Source organism: Mesoplodon bidens, assembly GCF_964165515.1.
Source record: "Mesoplodon bidens genome assembly, chromosome: 20".
Classification (NCBI taxonomy): domain Eukaryota; kingdom Metazoa; phylum Chordata; class Mammalia; order Artiodactyla; family Ziphiidae; genus Mesoplodon; species Mesoplodon bidens.
This window is the reverse complement of record NC_138181.1, coordinates 23,929,365-23,948,691: the sequence shown is the minus strand read 5'-3', so window position 1 is coordinate 23,948,691 and position 19,327 is coordinate 23,929,365. Positions and strand designations below refer to the sequence as shown.

The 19,327-nt window shown below is 36.1% G+C and overlaps 1 protein-coding gene across 3 annotated transcripts in view; it reads right to left on the bottom strand.

The window, feature by feature from the left end:
- MICU3 (mitochondrial calcium uptake family member 3) overlaps window positions 1-19,327 on the bottom strand; it is a 93,530-nt gene that overhangs the window by 57,970 nt on the left and 16,233 nt on the right. For 2 of the 3 annotated variants that reach the window (XM_081220779.1, XM_081220778.1), the window contains exon 2: window positions 128-281. In XM_081220779.1, the coding sequence (XP_081076905.1) occupies window positions 128-281 (154 nt within the window). Of the gene's footprint in view, window positions 1-127; window positions 282-19,327 lie in introns of those variants that run through there. The other variant, XM_081220780.1, reaches the window with a different exon arrangement.

The window sequence follows — 19,327 nt, the reverse complement described above, 5'->3', positions numbered from 1 at the left end:
TATCTTTTGAAACACCACATTGCTTGCTTAGTTGTTCTGAAAACTTATACTGCTCCACATTTTTACAAACTAGAGACAAGAGAAAAATCTTATGAAATTATTGAGATAACTGAAGGAATATACTTACATTTGGGCTCGTCTGTTGTAACAGCCAAAATGAAATCATATGGAGTCATGAATAACTGTCCTTCACATTCTACAGAAGCAAACAAACGAAATCGCCTTTCCCGAGACGTTGCATAGAGGTCTAGGTCTTCAATGTCTGTTCTGCCAGCAGCAACCTAAAGTAAAAAAAGCAAGTAAGTCTGGACTGTGTGAAGTAACACCTCCTTTTAGAAGATAAATGTTTTCAATTATGTTGATAGTGAATTAACAGAATAAATGAAAAAGTGTGAAAATACTGTCTTCTGGAGGACTTAATCATATTATAAATAATTACCCACATGAATAAAATGAACTAATGTTCAAAAGATCCTACAATGAATATCATTAAGGTTCTGAAGACTTTACACTGGCACTTTGAAGGACCTGTGATTTATTTCTTCAGTTTCAGTCTCAGAGAACATTAAATTTCTGGCCTAGTCGTTTCTTCAGAAGGAACACCAACACTTGCTGAATGCCTACTATGTACTCTCTATATAGGCTTATTTATTTAATCTGAACTCTTTTCATTGTAGTCTATTAATTTTCTAAAAGAAGAAAGGGAAAGCGTGATAGGCTGTTCATGGTGACCACTAAGGAAACCACTTAGCGGTAGAGCTTAGATTTGAACTGAAGTTGCTAAGTCTAGATCACTACAGTAGAGTTACCACCAATGTTCACTCTGAATTCTACCTAAGGTTAAGAGAAGCAGAATCAAGAGTGTGTGTATATGGGGGGACGGGGATCTCCTTTTGCCTTACTTAAAGATCTTTCCTTGTAGATAAATAATTTCTCACTATTATTTATTTTCTCTCTGAACTATAATAAATTTTTTAATAAAATGGTTTTTTCCTGATTCCAAAAGCAATGCATAGTTACTATATATAATTTAGAAGATAGAATTTAAATTTTTATAGACATAACTGTTTTTGTTTACTTTTTTGGCAAAAAATGGGGGTTATACTATGCTGTTCAGTAATCTGATCCTTTTTACTTATTAACGCATTTTTGACCAGAGACATATTATGGCTACAAAATCCTCCAGTCAATAATGTGTTAATATATCATGTGTCATTTTTCCATGTCACTAGTCTAGTAGACCATTTTTATTAACTATATAATATTTAATAGTAAATGTTTGTAGCCTAACACAATTAATGAATTCTAACTGGTTGACTATTTAGGTAATTCATAGTACTTTACTATTTTTTTTTTTTTTTTTGCGGTAGGCGGGCCTCTCACTGTTATGGCCTCTCCCGTTGTGGAGCACAGGCTCCAGACGCGCAGGCTCAGTGGCCATGGCTCACGGGCCCAGCCACTCTGCGGCATGTGGGATCTTCCCAGACCGGGGCACGAACCCATGTCCCCTGCATCAGCAGGCGGACTCTCAACCACTGTGCCACCAGGGAAGCCCCATAGTACTTTACTATTATAAAACAATGTTATAACGACCAGCCTTGAAAATATTTAAATATATCTACAAATAGTTCCTTGGGGTAAACTCCTAGGAGTAAACTTGATAGGTCAAACAAAATCATCTCATACATATTATCAAACTGCCTCCAGGGAGTTTATAGCAATCTACATGACTAGCAACAATATAAAAATTATATTTTCACCCATTTCATAAAAAATTATTTTATATCAGAAAAAAATTCTTATTTAGGATGACAAGCTTAATCTCTATATTGTCTCTTCTATGTCTACTAAGTCACTATGCAAATTACATACAAACTGTCAAAATTATTTAAACATCTAATATTTTGAGAAGTTGTATCAAACAAACCATAAGAACTTTCAGTAAGGAAACTACATTTTGTATTCTAAGTTACACCTTACTAAATGAAAAGCCAGGCAAATGAGTAATCTTTTTCCACTGTTCTGAAGACTAAGACTTTTCAAAACATTACAGAAGTAGTCAAATAAAAAATTAAAAAGAAAAAATTTAATGCCATTTTTTAGTGGCATGTATAAATAGGGAGAATCTACAATCTCAGCCTTTAAGGAATATACAGTCTATATGGAGGGACAAAATACTATTTGGAGAGACAAAAGGTACAAACATGGAAAAGAGAATAAGTCAAGTTAGAGTAAATAGAAGAAAAGCACAATAGATTCAGGTTAATATGAAGCTTCAGGAAGAAGAAAATATGAATTTTAATGTCAGGAAGAGATATGAGCATTCTAGGTTTACATGGCATATTTGAAGTCTTCCTGGAACAGAACATTTGCATTCATGTAAAAGGGTAGGTTAATTGATAACAATTTCTGAAGGCAAGACTAAAGCACCAGGATTTAATCTGACAGAAAGCAAATGGCTTTAGGAGATTCTTAAGTGGAACAATGACACAAAGAAAATGGTGCTTTAGAAAGATAAAGCAACCTGGTACCAGACATAAGCTAGCTCAGCAGTATATTAAGAGCAGTACTCAGGTAATCCATTTGTACTGGGAAGTTATTTTGGCTCTACCATGGGTAAGGAGACACTCAATCACTCAGTGTCAATAATAAGCGATAATCTCCCTGAATACTCCTCCCTGAATATTCCTCAGGGATCAATCTACCATCTTAAGTCCGCTTCTGCACATATATCCCAGCAGTTTCTTCTTCCTCTTTGGGCAGGGAAACCAATACTGTCTGTGACCACAGTTTACTCTCCTGCTTTCTTCTTGCTAAGCCATTTCCTTGGACCTAGGTGGCCCCAATCAACCATGACTCATCTCCACTGAATTTCCTGGAGGACCACTGAGTGGGGAGCACTCACTGTTTCTGCACCACAATCTGAAGTCATGCTTCAATCTAACATCCGGAACCACGATTTTTGCCTATTTCCTATGACCTAATATGGACTTGATCTGTGACTTCCGCCCTTACCTGGTGCTGCCATTACTGCTCATGAGGTGCCTGTGTTTTCTCATCAAACTTTCCTTCCTTAAGCCCAGTCCCAGCACGCCAAAGCTGCCTGACCGCTGCAGCTGGGAATCTGATCCACCTGTGAGCTGATGCCGACAACTCCTCTTTCTCCTTAATGTCTACTAACAATCAATTAATGAAGCCTGTTGTTCTCCCTCTAATTTCTCACATCCACCCACTGTTACCACCTTTGTTTAAGCACTCACTACTTCCCTAAAATTTTACAGTAATGGACTATGGTTTTTGCCTCTAATCCATCCTATACTAAGAGAAAGAAAGAAAAAAAAAGGCAGAACTGTGGAACAATTTGTATTCTTTAAACACCCAAGGAACGGTATCAGAAGAAATCTGAGTTCAAGGCTGTCATTAAAACTCCACTGTACGTATGAGTTCTACCTCTTGTTGCCTTAGCAAAAGTACCCATCATTTTTGATAATGGCACTAGGTGCCTACTGGTATATTTATCACCTTAAAAGAAGGTGTGGGGAGGAGTTTGGGAATGGTTTGTGCCCCAGACAAAAAAATATATATCCTAAAAGGGAAGAATATGATTTACATATAAAAGTGATAACCAAAGCCTTGGTGCTTAAATAGGCTTCCTGCTACTGCAGTTGTGTTGCTTACTCCATTGCCTCTGATCAATTTAGTGTAATAAATCACATAGTGTAATAATACAACCGGGCACTGCTCAAATGAACCATGGACTTGCAGAAAGTAAAAAACAATTTTCTCATGAGATCACAGTAAACCGGCCTGATCGTAGAACAGTCTACTTATCATCAGCTGGGAGGGCTGAGCTCATCTGGCTGAAGGATGGGATGGGATAGCGAGTAGAACAGGAAATCAACACTTGGGTTTTTTTTTTTTAATTAATTAATTTTAATTTTTGTCTGCATTGGGTCTTCGTTGCTGCGCTCAGGCTTTCTCTAGTTGAGGTGAGCACACAGGCTTAGTTGCTCCGCAGCATGCGGGATCCTCCTGGACCAGGAATCGAACCTGTGTTCCCTGCATTAGTAGGTGGACTCCCAACCACTGTGCCACCATGGAAGTCCCTGGGTTGGTTTTTACACTTTCTGTTCTCTTACACTGACTGATTTGCCTGTTCATACTCAAATGTCATACTGCTTTAATTGCTATAGCTTTTGATTATGTTTCTGACATCATGTAAAGCAAGACTCCATCTTACTGTCAATCTTTTAAAAATATTTGTACTGATTGATATGCAATTTTTTCTTCTAAGTGAACTGTGAAATTAAGATCTCAAATTCTGTTTTAAAAACCCACTGAGGGACTTCCCTGCAGACTCCACAATTCCAATGCAGGGGGCATGGTCAGGGAACTAAGATTCCACATGCCATGCAGCGTGGCTCCCCAAAAAAAAACAACAAAAAAAACCTCACTGATATTTTGTTTGGGAGGACATTGAATTTTAGTGTAATTTAGGATGACTTGATTTTTCCCAACTAGGAACACGGATGTCTATTTATTCAGGTCTTCAACTACATCTTTCAGTAAAGTTTTACAGTTTTTAAAAATTTTTGGTAGATTTACTCATACATTTCATAGTTTCTCTGTAATTGTGAATGGAACCTTTTATTGCTATTACATTTTCAATTGGTTATTTCTGATGAATTGGAAAGCTACTGACTAGTTTGCTTTGTATCCAACTAACCTTACTAAATTCCTTCATTAATCTTAATAACTTTTTTCTTGGATTTTCTAGGTATATAATCATAAGTTCTTTCAAAATAGTAACAGTTGTAACTTTTACTTTTTAATATTTAAACCTCATCTTCATTGTCTTAATTACTAAATGTTTAAGTTTCTAAAAATGATGTTGAATAATATCAGGAATATTAAGCATTCTTGTCTTGTTCCATAGTTTGCTTTTAGAGAATGCTTTTAATGAACTGCCATTAAATGCAATGTTTACTATTGGTTTTGATAATTATCTTCCACCTTAAATCAGGAATGGGTGTTTACCTAGTCTCCTTTCATCACTGAAAATAAATGAGTTTAGAATTAGAATGGTCTTTAGAGATCATTTGGTCCTCTTGTTTTTTTACCTTTCTACCAGAATAAAAACATAAATGTGGTCCCCTACCAAAAATTAAAATGTGTTGGGCAAGTAGAAGCATAAACAGAAATCCCCAAACAAAAACTCAAAAGGAATTGGACAAAACTCTATACTATTTACATTATCTTTTAACTATTTTTGGTTTCCAAGATGAATATTTAATATCAACTACTGAGCTAATGTGAATTCAGCAGACACTTTGTGTGTGCCTACTACATACATATGAATTAATTATAAAATAATTAGTCAATTGGAAGATAACTTTATCTAAAACTATTTTATTATGTCTAACTACTTTCAAACCTTTCAGGTGTCTACATGCCTCTTTCTCTGCAGTTTATGAACAGACTATTTTCTTAATGAATGCTCTAATGGCACAGATGAAGAATTGTTTTTTTTTTTTTTTTTTTTTTTTACTGTGGTAGAGTTCTAACCAAGTTAAACTTTACAGTGTTTCGGACGTTGACAAGGAGCAGCAGTCCATGAAGGTCAGCTGAGGACACCTGACCTGACCTACTAGAATCTCTGAGAAAACAGACAGCTTTAGGCCAGTAGACCACCAAAGGTCAGAAGGAACTCAGACCTTTAAAAGATTCAGCTTTGCTTTTGAACTTTCCAAAGTTTAAAAAATCTAAACCTTCTGAAGTTATTTTAACATCACTACTATGAACACTCAGAAACAAGAACCAATAAATGTAGAAAATGATACTCAAACTGGTTTTCTAATCCTCTTGGCAATGACAACGATCTTGTATCATGTTAATGTTCTGAGCCTTTCAAAAAACAAATACAACCATTTCCCTCGAGCATACTGGCCTCAATCTATGGGTATAATCCTTATATTACAAGGAGCAGGTTAATTACACCTGTATTCACTGGCCAATCTACTTTAATACCTTTTTTGCTCATCTAAATCCAGTATATCTTGGGAATTCCCTTAGGACTCTGCCCTTCCACTGCAGGGGGCCTGGGGGCCCGGGTTCAATCCCTGGTCAGGGAACTAAGATCCCGCATGCTGTGCAGCAAGGCATGCATGCATGAATAAATAAATAAATAAATAAATAAATAAATAAATAAAATCTCCAATATATCTTTTAAAAGTTAACTTCTAAAACCTAAAATTAACCTAAACATCTTTTATAATATGTACTGTTTCAGTAAATTATACTTTTTACATCATAAATTGCCAATACAGTTAAAAGTCATCAGTAAGTATAATGTACCTAAGGCGAGTGGGAAAATTAACCAGAAAGCAAAAAACCTGAATTATATCCATTTAGTTGTTAAGACATTAATTGCTAAAATGTAAATCTTTATTATAAATCCAATATTATGTACCTAAAAAATAAGCCTTTCAAAAGTGGTAAAGTATAACCAGACCATTTGTGAACCATGGGAAAGAGACTGACAGGTGTTATACAAGTCATGTTCATTTAAGAAAAATTCTTAATATCTATAGGTTGACAGTCAAATTAAAAAACAAATATTTGGGAAGCTGAGGAAGTGACAGCCTTTAAATCGTTAATAAATAGTAAAGAGAAAACTGTAGGCTTATAACAGCTAGAAGAAATACCCTCTAAGAAGCTGGAGGGCAGTAGAAGTACAGATGGAGCTGAAGACCAGCTAGTTTAGCTTCTAAGAAGTAATCTCTCCAAAGTAAACACAACACAGTTTCCACGTTCCATTTTTTTCCTGAAGATGCCTCTTTAAAATGGCCTACTTTATAAGGTGAAATCCTTTTTCTGCATGTACTCTTGCCTTCTTTCTTTGTTTTTTGTTTAGTTTTTGTTATTATCAGCAGACCCATTGAGAAACCTCTTAAATGCCGGAAGACTGAAACGTAATTTTTGTCAGGCAATAAGTAGAACATCAAACGATGGAGTTTATTAATTATCAATTTTAAAATTTTGCTCTAATTAAAACTTCTTAAGAGATTGAATTCGGGACTTCCCTGGTGGCGCAGTAGTTAAGAATCCACCTGCCAATGCAGGGGACACGGGTTCGAGCCCTGGTCTGGGAAGATCCCACATGCCGCAGAGCAACTAAGCCCGTGGGCCACAACTACTGAGCCTGCGCTCTAGAGCCCGCGAGCCACAAGTACTGAAGCCCACATGCCACAACTACTGAAGCCCATGTGCCTAGAGCCCGTGCTCCACAACAAGAGAAGCCACCGCAATGAGAAGCCTGTGCACTGCAGTGAAGAGCAGCCCCCGCTCACCGCAACTAGAGAAAGCCCATGCACAGCAACGAAGACCCAACGCAGCCAAAAAAAAAAAAAACAAAAAAGACATTGTTAAAAAAAAGAGAGATTGAATTCAATTAATATTATTTGTACCTTGAATTCAAGTTTTCCCTGTTTTTTGTAAGAACCAGAGTCTTTATTGTGAGAACTCTACTGAAATAGTGTCCTTGACTCCCTCTTCCTCTCACCATCTGAGGTTGAAGATACTTAAGGACTATTTGTGGTTGCTTCACATCAGTCTCTGGAACCAATCCTGTCTCAAATTGGAGGTGTCCAAAGATTTTAAGGCCAGAGATTTGGGTGGTGGTGTCTGTCTTGTTCTGGGACCAGGAACTGAGCTCCTGATTTGATTCCTATCATCAGAATCCATCCTTTATTTCCCAGTTCCAGTACCTGATTTCCTACCTGTGCCTGAGACCTTCTCCTGATCCTTTAGTAGCTCCCCTGGAACTACAGCGCGTGCTAAGCTCCCCACTCCAGTGCTTGGTATTAAGCTGCTACTTACTAGGTCTCCCTGATGCCTCATTCTAGACTCTCTCTGCTATAGAGATCCACTAGTTATCAACAAATTCAGTGGTTGCCTACTGCTAGAACTTCATGAAACCAACTAAGCTAATCCTAACCAAAGTCTAGTCATAGCCTGTTGATAAAAACAAGAATGAGTCAAACTTCACACTATGCCTGGAATGAGTTCCGGGAACTGTACTGGTCTCTGAGCAATGGCCAGCTCCAGGAATATTTTAGATCAACTTCCGTTTCCTGCTCAGCTTTTCAGTTTCTCTGGAGGTGAGCCCTGATACCTTTGCAGCTACTGCCAAGGAGATGAATCTTTGCTCCATATCAAATGGTCAATGTGATTCTTCTAGTCAGACTCTTAGGAAAGCGACCTGCAAGAAAACTTGTGCTGCCACACCCTCTCTACTATATAAGATGCTGCTCCAAATCAATCCTACTTAATCACATCCCTTGCATTAACGTGTCTTAGACTTTGACAATACACCTTCCCTGAGAGTTAACCCTGTACCTTGGATAAATCCTAGCTATTTCCTTTATATATCCTACTATTGTATCGCTTGTACTCTTTCCTCCCCATTCATACTGTGTTGCAATTACCTGTCTACATATGATTAACGTAGTGCCTGGCATAGCTAAGAGGCTTGGTAAATGTTTATTACGTGAATGAATGAATGCTTATGGATGAAAAGATAATTGGGATCACAGCAAGATCCTTTTTGACCCACCTCCTAGAGAAATGGAAATAAAGACAAAAATAAACACATGGGACCTAATGAAACTTAAAAGCTTTTGCACAGCAAAGGAAACCATAAACAAGACCAAAAGACAACCCTCAGAATGGGAGAAAATATTTGCAAATGAAGCAACTGACAAAGGATTAATCTCCAAAATTTATAAGCAGCTCATGCAGCTCAATAACAAAAAAACAAACAACCCAATCCAAAAATGGGCAGAAGACCTAAATAGACATTTCTCCACAGAAGATATACAGACTGCCAACAAACACATGAAAGGATGCTCAACATCTTTACTCATTAGAGAAATGCAAATCAAAACTACAATGAGATATCATCTCACACCAGTCAGAATGGCCATCATCAAAAAATCTAGAAACAATAAATGCTGGAGAGGGTGTGGAAAAAAGGGAACACTCTTGCACTGCTGGTGGGAATGTGAATTGGTACAGCCGCTATGGAGAACGGTATGGAGGTTCCTTAAAAAACTACAAATAGAACTACCATATGACCCAGCAATCCCACTACTGGGCATATACCCTGAGAAAACCATAATTCAAAAAGAGACATGTACCAAAATGTTCATAGCAGCCCTATTTACAATAGCCCGGAGATGGAAGCAACCTAACTGTCCATCATCGGATGAATGATAAAGAAGATGTGGCACATATATACAATGGAATATTACTCAGCCATAAAAAGAAATGAAATTGAGCTATTTGTAATGAGGTGGATAGACCTAGAGTCTGTCATACAGAGTGAAGTAAGTCAGAAAGAGAAAGACAAATACTGTATGCTAACACATATATATGGAATTTAAGAAAAAAAAATGTCATGAAGAACATAGGGGTAAGACAGGAATAAAGACACAGACCTACTAGAGAATGGACTTGAGGATATGGGGAGGGGGAAGGGTAAGCTGTGACAAAGTGAAAGAGCGGCATGGACATATATACACTACCAAACGTAAGGTAGATAGCTAGTGGGAAGCAGCTGCATAGCACAGGGAGATCAGCTCGGTGCTTTGTGACCGCCTGGAGGGGTGGGATAGGGAGGGTGGGAGGGAGACGCAAAAGGGAGGGGATATGTAAACATATGTATATGTATAACTGATTAAATTTGTTATAAAGCAAAAAATTAAAAAAAATTGAAAAAAAATAAAAATAAAAAAAATAAAAATAAAAAAAAGATAATTGGGAACCGGATAATAAATAGCCAAAGGGATACTGAGTGTGGGTCAGGTGGCAGTGAAGGACAACCAGAAGAGAGGCTTCTGATTCCAAGCTGGGAATCTAGACTGAGATAATAAAAGAGAACCTAAAGCTTTAGTGAGAAAGGAACCACATTATAACTTAGGTGTATCCATCTTTTCGAAGTTGTTCAAACATACCATCTTCATAACTAATGTTGGTAATTGTTTAAGTTATCTATTGTAATAAGAAGCCTTATGGAATTTATTTTTAATTTTGACTGTTTTTTATTTTAATAGAGTAAAAATTCCAGTAAAATGAATCTCTTCTTAAGTGCAGATTCAGGCAAAAGTATTAATAACTTCTGGCTTAAGTCTTGAAACTTGGAGCACTCAATTCTCAGACACTCCTGCCAAGTGACTGCAACATATAAAAACTGGGTAATTCAATTTTTTCTTTTTTTTCATATTTAGATTTTAAAACAGGGTTCCACGTACTCAACTTTTTAAAGTAATTACTGATACTAGGTATATATTACTTCTGTTGCCTTCTTTCAGTTATACATTACCAATTTTCTCCTACAATAAAGAATCATTTTTGCTTCTATGATATCTTTCCAAAAAGGAGAGTAAAATTCACAAATTCTAGCTTCTGACTACAGGAATAACAACAACAAAAATGGACAGTATAGGGCTTCCCTGGTGGTGCAGTGGCTGAAAGTCTGCCTGCTGACACAGGGGACACGGGTTCGTGCCCTGGTCCAGGAGGATCCCACGTGCCATGGAGTGGCTAGGCCCGTGAGCCATGGCCGCTGAGCCTGCATGTCCAGAGCCTGTGCTCCGCAATGGGAGAGGCCACAACAGTGAGAGGCCCGCATATCGCAAAAAAAGAAAAAAAAAAAAAAACTCCAGAAAGTGGGCATAGAGGGAACATACCTCAACATAATAAGGCCTATATATGACAAACCCACAGCTAACATTATACTCAATGGTGAAAAGCTGAAAGCATTTCCTCTAAGATCAGGAACAACACAAGGATGCCCACTCTTGCAACTTTTATTCAACATGGTTTTAGAAGTCCTAGCCACAGCAATCAATGAAGAAAAAGAAATAAAAGGAATCCAGATTAGAAAGGAAGAAGTAAAACTGTCACTGTTTGCGGATGACATGATACTATACATAGAAAATCCTAAAGACACCAGCAGAAAACTACCAGAGCTCATCAATGAATTTGGAAAAGTTGCAGGATACAAAATTAATATACAGAAATCTGTTGCATTTCTATACACTAATAATGAAGTATCAGAAACAGAAATTAAGGAAACAATCCCATTTACCATCACATCAAAAAGAATAAAACACCTAGCAATAAACATACCTAAGGAGGCAAAAGACTTCTACTCTGAAAACTATAAGACTCTGATGAAAGAAACTGAAGACAACACAAACAGATGGAAAGATATACTGTGTTCTTGGACTGGAAGAATCAATATTGTTAAAATGACTATACTACCCAAGGCAATCTACACATTCAATGCAATCCCTATCAAAATACCAATGGCATTTTTCAAAGAATTAGAACAAATAATATTAAAATTTGTATGGAAACACAAAAGAACCTGAACAGCCAAAACAACCTTGAGAAAAAAGAACAGAGCTGGAGAATTCATGCTTCCTGACATCAGACTATACTATAAAGCTACAGTATTCAAAACAGTATGGTACTGGCACAAAAACAGACACACAGATCAATGGAACAGGACGGAGAGCCCAGAAATAAACCCACACACTTATGGTCAGTTAATCTACAACAAAGGAGGCAAGAATATACAGTGGAGAACAGACAGTCTCTTTAATAATTGGTACTGGGGAAACTGGACAGCTACCATAAAAGAATCAAATTAAAATATTCTCTAACACCATATACAAAAATAAACTCAAAATGGATTAAAGACCTAAATGTAAGAGTGGATACTATAAAACTCCTAGAGGAAAACATAGGCAGAACACTCTGACATAAATTGCAGCAATATTTTTTTGGGTCCCTCTCCTAAAGTAAAGGAAGTAAAAGCAAAAATAAACAAATGGGACCTAATTAAACTTAAAGGCTTTTGCACAGCAAAGGAAACCACTGACAAAATGAAAAGACCACCTACTGAATGGGAGAAAATATTTGTAAATGATATGACCAAAGGGATTAATATCCAACATATATAAATAGCTCATACAACTCAACATCAAAAGATCAGACAACCCAAATAAAAAATGGGCAGAAGAATTGAATAGACAGTTTTCCAAAGAGGAAATGCAGATGGTCACAGGCACATGAAAAAATGCTCAACATTGCTAAGCATCAGGGAAATGCAAATCAAAACCACAATGATATCATCTCACACCTGTCACAATGGCTATCATCAAAAAGAAAACATATAATAAATGTTGGCAAGAATGTAGAAAAAAGGGAATCCTCATACACTGTTGGTAGGAATGTAAATTGGTGCAGCCACGGTGGAAAAGAGTATGAAAGTTTCTTAAAAAAACAAAAAATAGAATTACCATATGACCCAGCAATTCCACTCTCGGGTATATACAAAAAAAAAAAAAAAAAAAACCCCAAAACCAAAAATACTAACTTGAAAGGATACATGCACCCCAATGCTCATAGCAGCATTATTTACAATTGCCAAGATACGGAAGCAACCTAAGTGTCCATTGACAGAGGAATGGATAAAGAAGATGTGGTATACACACACACACACACACACAATGGAATACTAGTCAACCATAAAAAAGTATGAAGTTTTGCCATTTGCAGCAACATGGATGGACGTGGAGGGCATTATACTAAGTGAAATAAGTCAGACAAAGATAAATACTATAAGATATCACTTACATGTGGAATCCAAAAAATACAACAAACTGGTGAATATAAAAAAGAAGCAGTCTCACAGATGTAGACAACAAACTAGTGGTTACCAGTAGGGAGAGGGAGGGCAGGGGCAACATAGAGGTCGGGGAGTGGGAGGTACAAACTATTGGTTGTAAGACAGGCTATGAGGATGTATTATACAGCACGGGGAATAGAGCCAGTATTTTGCAATAACTGTAAATGGAGTGTAACCATTAAAAATTGTATAAAAAATAAAAAATTTTTTTTTCAAAATTGACTTCATTTTACAGCTTCTAGGAAATTGCATTTTACACTTTTTAGGAAATTATTTTATGGGAATTGCTTAACATTCTTTTCAAGTTTGCTAAAAATGTTTAGGGAATCTTCCTTCTAGTTCTAGAAAATGCTATCTTCTGTTTTACTGAGAAATTGCAAAACATTCTACATTCTAGATCTTTAATCTCAGTTTTGTTACTTACAAAAATGGAACATATACATGTGTATATACATGGAAATAAAATTTTCAAACACACCTGTAAAATAACATTCATAATTTAGTCATAAAAATAAGTAATGATCATTTTCAGGTAATTGTGGATCCTCTAAGTCATGCTGCCATAAGATAAGCGGCTTAAGAAATGGTAGAAATGATAAAACTTACATTTTTTAATTACCACATCTTCTGCCCCAAAATAAAAAATATTGTCTCAATGCAATTATTTTCTCCGGAATTTCCAAACTCAGACCTTTGCAAGTAGTATTTAGATGTTATTTCTTAAGGTAGTGAAACTAGGGCCTTCAGGCAACAGTCTATATCATTATCCTTCCCATGAATAACAGAAAGCAAAGGTTCACTGCCAAGGCACGGTCTCATGTTACTTCAGGTTAGCAATTCGAAAATTTACTTTGTGGTAAGGTCTGGTTTTCCCAGGGAGGCAAGATTAAATGCCAGATAAAGGATTCACTACTTGACAATTAGAGAAACTGATGCCTACAAGCTGATAATACCCTAAAGAGGTAACTTGAAACAATTTTATCAATTAGCTAAACACCATATAATGCATTACCTTTGAGCAGCTGAGAAACAGAGACAGGAGACTCAAGAATGGAAGAAGGAAAAATAAAACCATTTGTATTAAGCAAAATTATTTTGATAATTAGTAGTTTGATCCTTAGTAGTTTATTAAAAATTTTTTTAATTAAATCAATACTAATTTTTTAAAGTAAAGAATGATTAAAACATGTATTTAATTTCATGTAGGAGGTTGAATATTTGGTATTAGGCCCTACCTGATACTGGCAACTGTACCAACATTTTTATAAAACATTAAAGAGCAAATGACATTTGAATTTAGATCTTTATATTTTCTGAGCAAGAGTCATATGAGATGTGCATGAAATTCTATTCACATCTGTTTTTATTCTAGCTAAAAAGATGTTCATGGAAGTATTACACTTGGCTTTCTCATATGGCTTCAGGCTTATTTAAAAGCTTCTAAGAAGATAAAAGGGGTAACATTTTCTTTGCTTTTTGGGTGGTCAAAAGGTTAAACGTCAAATTCTCAGTGTGGGAAAATCCCAAAGTCCTCTAGGTGAAATGTTTTGATGCTTAGTAAATGTGTCTATGTGGAAATACACACAGCTGAAGACCAGTCTATAAGCACTCCCCTGGCTGCAATCAAATTGGAAAATAAAAAAAGTAACTGACCACTTGTCTCCACTTGTATTGTTATGTTGGCTTACATTATAGGGTTCTTTACAAGTTTACAAAGTACTTTCACATGTATCATCTCATTGATAGGATGGTAAGTGAAAGTATCTCTAAGGAGGCAGTACTCACAGTGGTTTAATGTGTATATCTCACCTCTTCTGCCTATTCAAGGGCTCTGCTCCTGCAGTAACCTCCCTTGCCCTTCCTACCTCACTGCTTTCCCCTCTTCCGCTGAGTCCTTCCCTTCAGCGCATGCACATTTCTCTCGTCCTGGAAAGCTTCTGCTCCCACTTCTCCACTGAGCCACCATCCCCCTCCCCACCACTTCTCTCCAGCTCTTCACAGCAGGGCTACTGAAAAGCTGCCAGCATTTCCTGTCTCTGGTTTCCTCTGCTTCAGCAGGTCTCCCCTCTGCCACTCCACTAACGCTGCTTGTCAAGGTCACTGATGACCTCCCTGTTGCTAAATCCAGAGGTCAATTCTCAGTTTTCATCTTACAAAGTCTGACCCAGTTGATAACTCTCTTTTCCTTGAAATAATTTTTAGTAATGTCCAGGTCCACCCGGTCCTCATTTTACTCCTATTCCCCTGGCAGTTCCTTTCTGGTACTTCTGTTGGTACTGCTCTAGGGCCAGTCCTAGGGCCAGTCCTTGGACGTCCTCTCTTTTTGAATCTATAATTACTCCCTTTATCATCTCATCTAGCCTTTACATACTATAAATATACTGACAAATCCAAAATTTCTATCTCCAGCCTTCTGCAATAATATAAATTGCATGAAGGCAGGAATTTTTGTTTAAGTGGTACACTTCTGTTTCCCCGGTGCCTAGAAGAGTTTCTGGCTTGTAGTAAGCTCTCAAATATTTGCTAAATAAATTAATGAGTGAATGTGGATGTAAAACTTATTGTAACTGTTAATGATTCCCTTAAAAATTAAAACATAATACTGAAAAAAATCAATAATTATCTGGTACTAACAGTGTAGCTGACCTCAGAAACTGTGGGGTGGGGAAGGCGATACAGTAAAACATGTTCAAGGATGCATCTTTTTTGGAATGGTAAATTTTCTGATACTGATTTATGTCCTCAAGTTTCAGATGTATATATTAAAAAATATATATTTTGTTAAAGTTACATGTAACCACTTGAAGATCAGAAATAGGATGTATAACTTTCAAACCACTAGAGGAAGAGAAATGATAAAGAAAAAAGGACCAATCTAATGTCAGGTGATAAAGGGAAAGAGATAACTCACACACATAATATAGCAAAAATGAATGCATACAAGTCCATAATTACAATAAATATGATTGGGTTAGACTCCTTCATTAAAAATGAGCATGTCTCATATTGTGTTTTTTAAAAAGCTATGAATGTTCCTTATCAGAGTCAAACATTACCCAGAATGTTTGAAAATACATGGAATTAAGAACCAAAAGCATAAATGGGACAAAGAAAAATTCACCAAGAAGATATTACACACACAAACAAAATACCTTAAAATAACAGAATGAAAAAACTGTTAAAAGAATGCAATTTAACTCACAATCATGGCTGAGATATCAACACTTCTCTACTAGAAATGGATAGGTCAAGTGGAAAAACTAAGTAAGAAAAAGTATCTGAGTAACAAAACAAAAAAGGTGCTTATTAACCTTGATTTTAATAAACAGAGAATATATAAACTGACCATTTATTAGTCATCACTAAAACATAAATAAGATTTAAATGTTAAAGTTATAATACAGGTATAATGAAATATTCATATAGTAGAGTATTATTCAGGGGTGAACATAAATTAACTAGAAGTCATGTGTCAAAATGGATACATTTCCTTTTTTTTTTAATTTAAAAAAATATGGAATGCTTCACGAATTTGCGTGTCATCCTTGTGTAGGGACCATGCTAATCTTCTCTGTATCGTTCCAATTTTAGTATATGTGCTGCTGAAGCGAGCACCAAAATGGATAAATTTCTTAAACATTATCTTAAAAATATAAATTATAAAAAGATAGGTACTGTTTATGTAAAGTTTTTTTAATTTCAAAATAAGTGTATATTATTCAGAGATGCATCCATTTGTAATAAAACTATGAAAACTTACATGGTAATGATAAAAATCAAACTTGGAACAGTGGTTACCTCTTTGAGGAAGAGAGGATTATGATGGGGGAAGGTATATATGTTGATAGTTTATTTTTTAAGCTGGTAGTACATACATAGCTATGCATTATAGTATTACTGTCTATTGTCTTTTTAAAAGTTGGATATGTTCCATTTTAAGAAACAAACTCATTCAAGGCTTATTCCCTGCTGCATATGGAAAAATGCTAAAATTTAATAGCAAAAGACTGACAGAAAAAAGGCCACTTTGGAAAATTTAAGATACACCATTAAGTAAACAATTATTGGATTAAAAAAGAAATAAAAACTGGGATTACAAGCCTTTTGAAAATAAATGACACTTAGGAACTTACAAATAGCCACCTGTATAATTTGGTCAAAGCCATTACTGACACAGGAAAATTCATATCCTTACATGTATTTACTAAAGAACAATTAAGAATTTAAAATAAATGAACTATGTATTCAACTCAAGAAGCGAAAAAAGTGGATAAGATAAATTTGACGGAAACAGAAGGGAACAGAAAATAAAGATAAAAGCAGAAATAAATAACAACCCCCCCAATAAAACAGTAAACACAAAAAAGTGGTATTTGAAAAGACAATAACATAGACAAACCTCTATCAAGTCTGATTTTAAAAAAGAACTGAAAATGAAAGAGGCAACATTAAACATAAATTATGGCATATCCATAGTTTCGAAGAGCATCCAAATATAAGACCAGAATAAAGAGACCTATAATAAATATATTAATATCTCAGATAAATATCAGTTTAAAAGGCAAGAACAATATGTACAGTATGGTCACATTTCTGTTAAAAAGGAAATGATATATGTGTTTAAGTTTACAGGCCTGTAAAATATATTTTAAAAAGGACTGAGGTGAGAAAAACATTTGTGACCTATAAAGTAGGAACAGGATTTAATATTTTGACATATCCTAGAAATCAGTCAATAAAAAAATAAAAGTTGGCAAAGGATATTAATGGGCAATTCCTAGGAAACTATAAACAAACAAAAAATTCTCTACCTCACTAGTAACCATAAAAATGGAAATTATAATAATCATGATAAATCATTTTTCACACTCAAATTGGGAAAACAATTAAACTTAACAATATTAAGTGAAGGGGAACATTGGAAGCCCATTTCTTATTGCTGGTAAAAGTATATCTTAGTGTAACCATTTTGAAGAACAACTTGACAGTGCCTATTAAAATATAATAGCTATGGACCCAGCAATTTAACCTTTGCATCTACAAAGAACCCTGGATATTCACTGCAGCACTGCTTCTAACAGTGAAAAAAACAGAAACAATCAAAATTCCCATCAGCAGGACAATGGTTAAATAAATTATGGCACATCAGTGGAGTAGTCTGTGGCCATTAAAAAGTTCATTCTTCAAAGAAACATACACACATATATGTGTACATATCGATACATACACATATATATATACACATATATACACATATATGCAAAGACAGAAAAAGTTGTGGAATGGTGTATTATTTTTTTAAAAAGCAAACAGAACATACATTAACTCAATTTTACAAAAGAGTTATTAGCTTAGTCTAGAGGCTAGAGAGGACTCTGTCAAGACCACACAGACAGCAAATGAGTCTGGGACCAGAACTCAGGTGTTAGGACACCCAACCCAGTGTTCTTCCATGTTACACAACTTGGTACACTGAAATGAAAGTGTGTGGATTTTACAATCCTTCAGGCCTAGGTTCAAATGCCAGCTTCAACACTTCCTAATTAGGGAAACTTGGGAAAAAGAGATTTCTGAACTTTAGCATTTTCACTGTAAAATGGACAAATAAATACTAACTCCATGAACTGTAAACATTAAATGAAAACTAAATGAGCACACTTCCTTCTCCCCTGGTCAATAGAATCAGTTTATGAAGAGTATCCTCTCTATTAATCAGCAGGGTCCAGAAATAGTCGTTGGCACCTCAGCTCCACACACAGAATGTGGCAGCTCAGTACCTCTGTGTCACTATAAGTTGGGAGTTCTCTAAATATGTCCATGGTGACAAAACTATTCCAGTTGCCTGGCCTTTCCTTGTGGCTCTCATCTGCCTCACACACTACTCCCTTTCTCTCAATCTTCCTGGCTCAGCTCCAAACACCTAGATTATACAATAGGTGGTATTCTACTTATTTCTTGAGAGTGATGGCTGACCCGTAATGACAAAACCTCTAGCTATGCACTGAGCCACTGTCTCCTAGGCCTGGTTACATAATCACTCCAAAATAGTTTTTCTAGATTACAACTGAAAGAAACAAACACAACATACCATTAATAGTTTGGACTGTTTTTCCCTAAATGAATCACCGTGAACTTACCTGCTGCTAAAACAAAGTATCATAGACTGGATGGCTTAAGTGACAGAATTTATTTTGTCACTGTTCTGGAAACTAGATGTTCAAGATCAAGGTGCCAGCACGGTCATGGTGCGAGCTGTCTTTCTGGCTTGTAGATTGCCATGTTCTTTCTATGTCCCCACACGGCCTTTCCTCAGTGTGTGGGCACAGAAAGAAAGAGAGGGCAAGCTGTCTGGCGTCTCTTCTTGTAAGGACACTAATCCTATCAGATCAGGATCCCACTCTTATGACCTCATTTAACCTTAATTACTTCCTTGGAGGCCCAATTTCCTAATACAGCCACTCTGGGGGTTAGGGCTCCAGCATATGAGTTTTGGGGAGACACAAAACATTCATTCCAGAACACCAGCCACAGAGCAACCCATCTGCCCTTTTTCTCTACTCACTTATATAG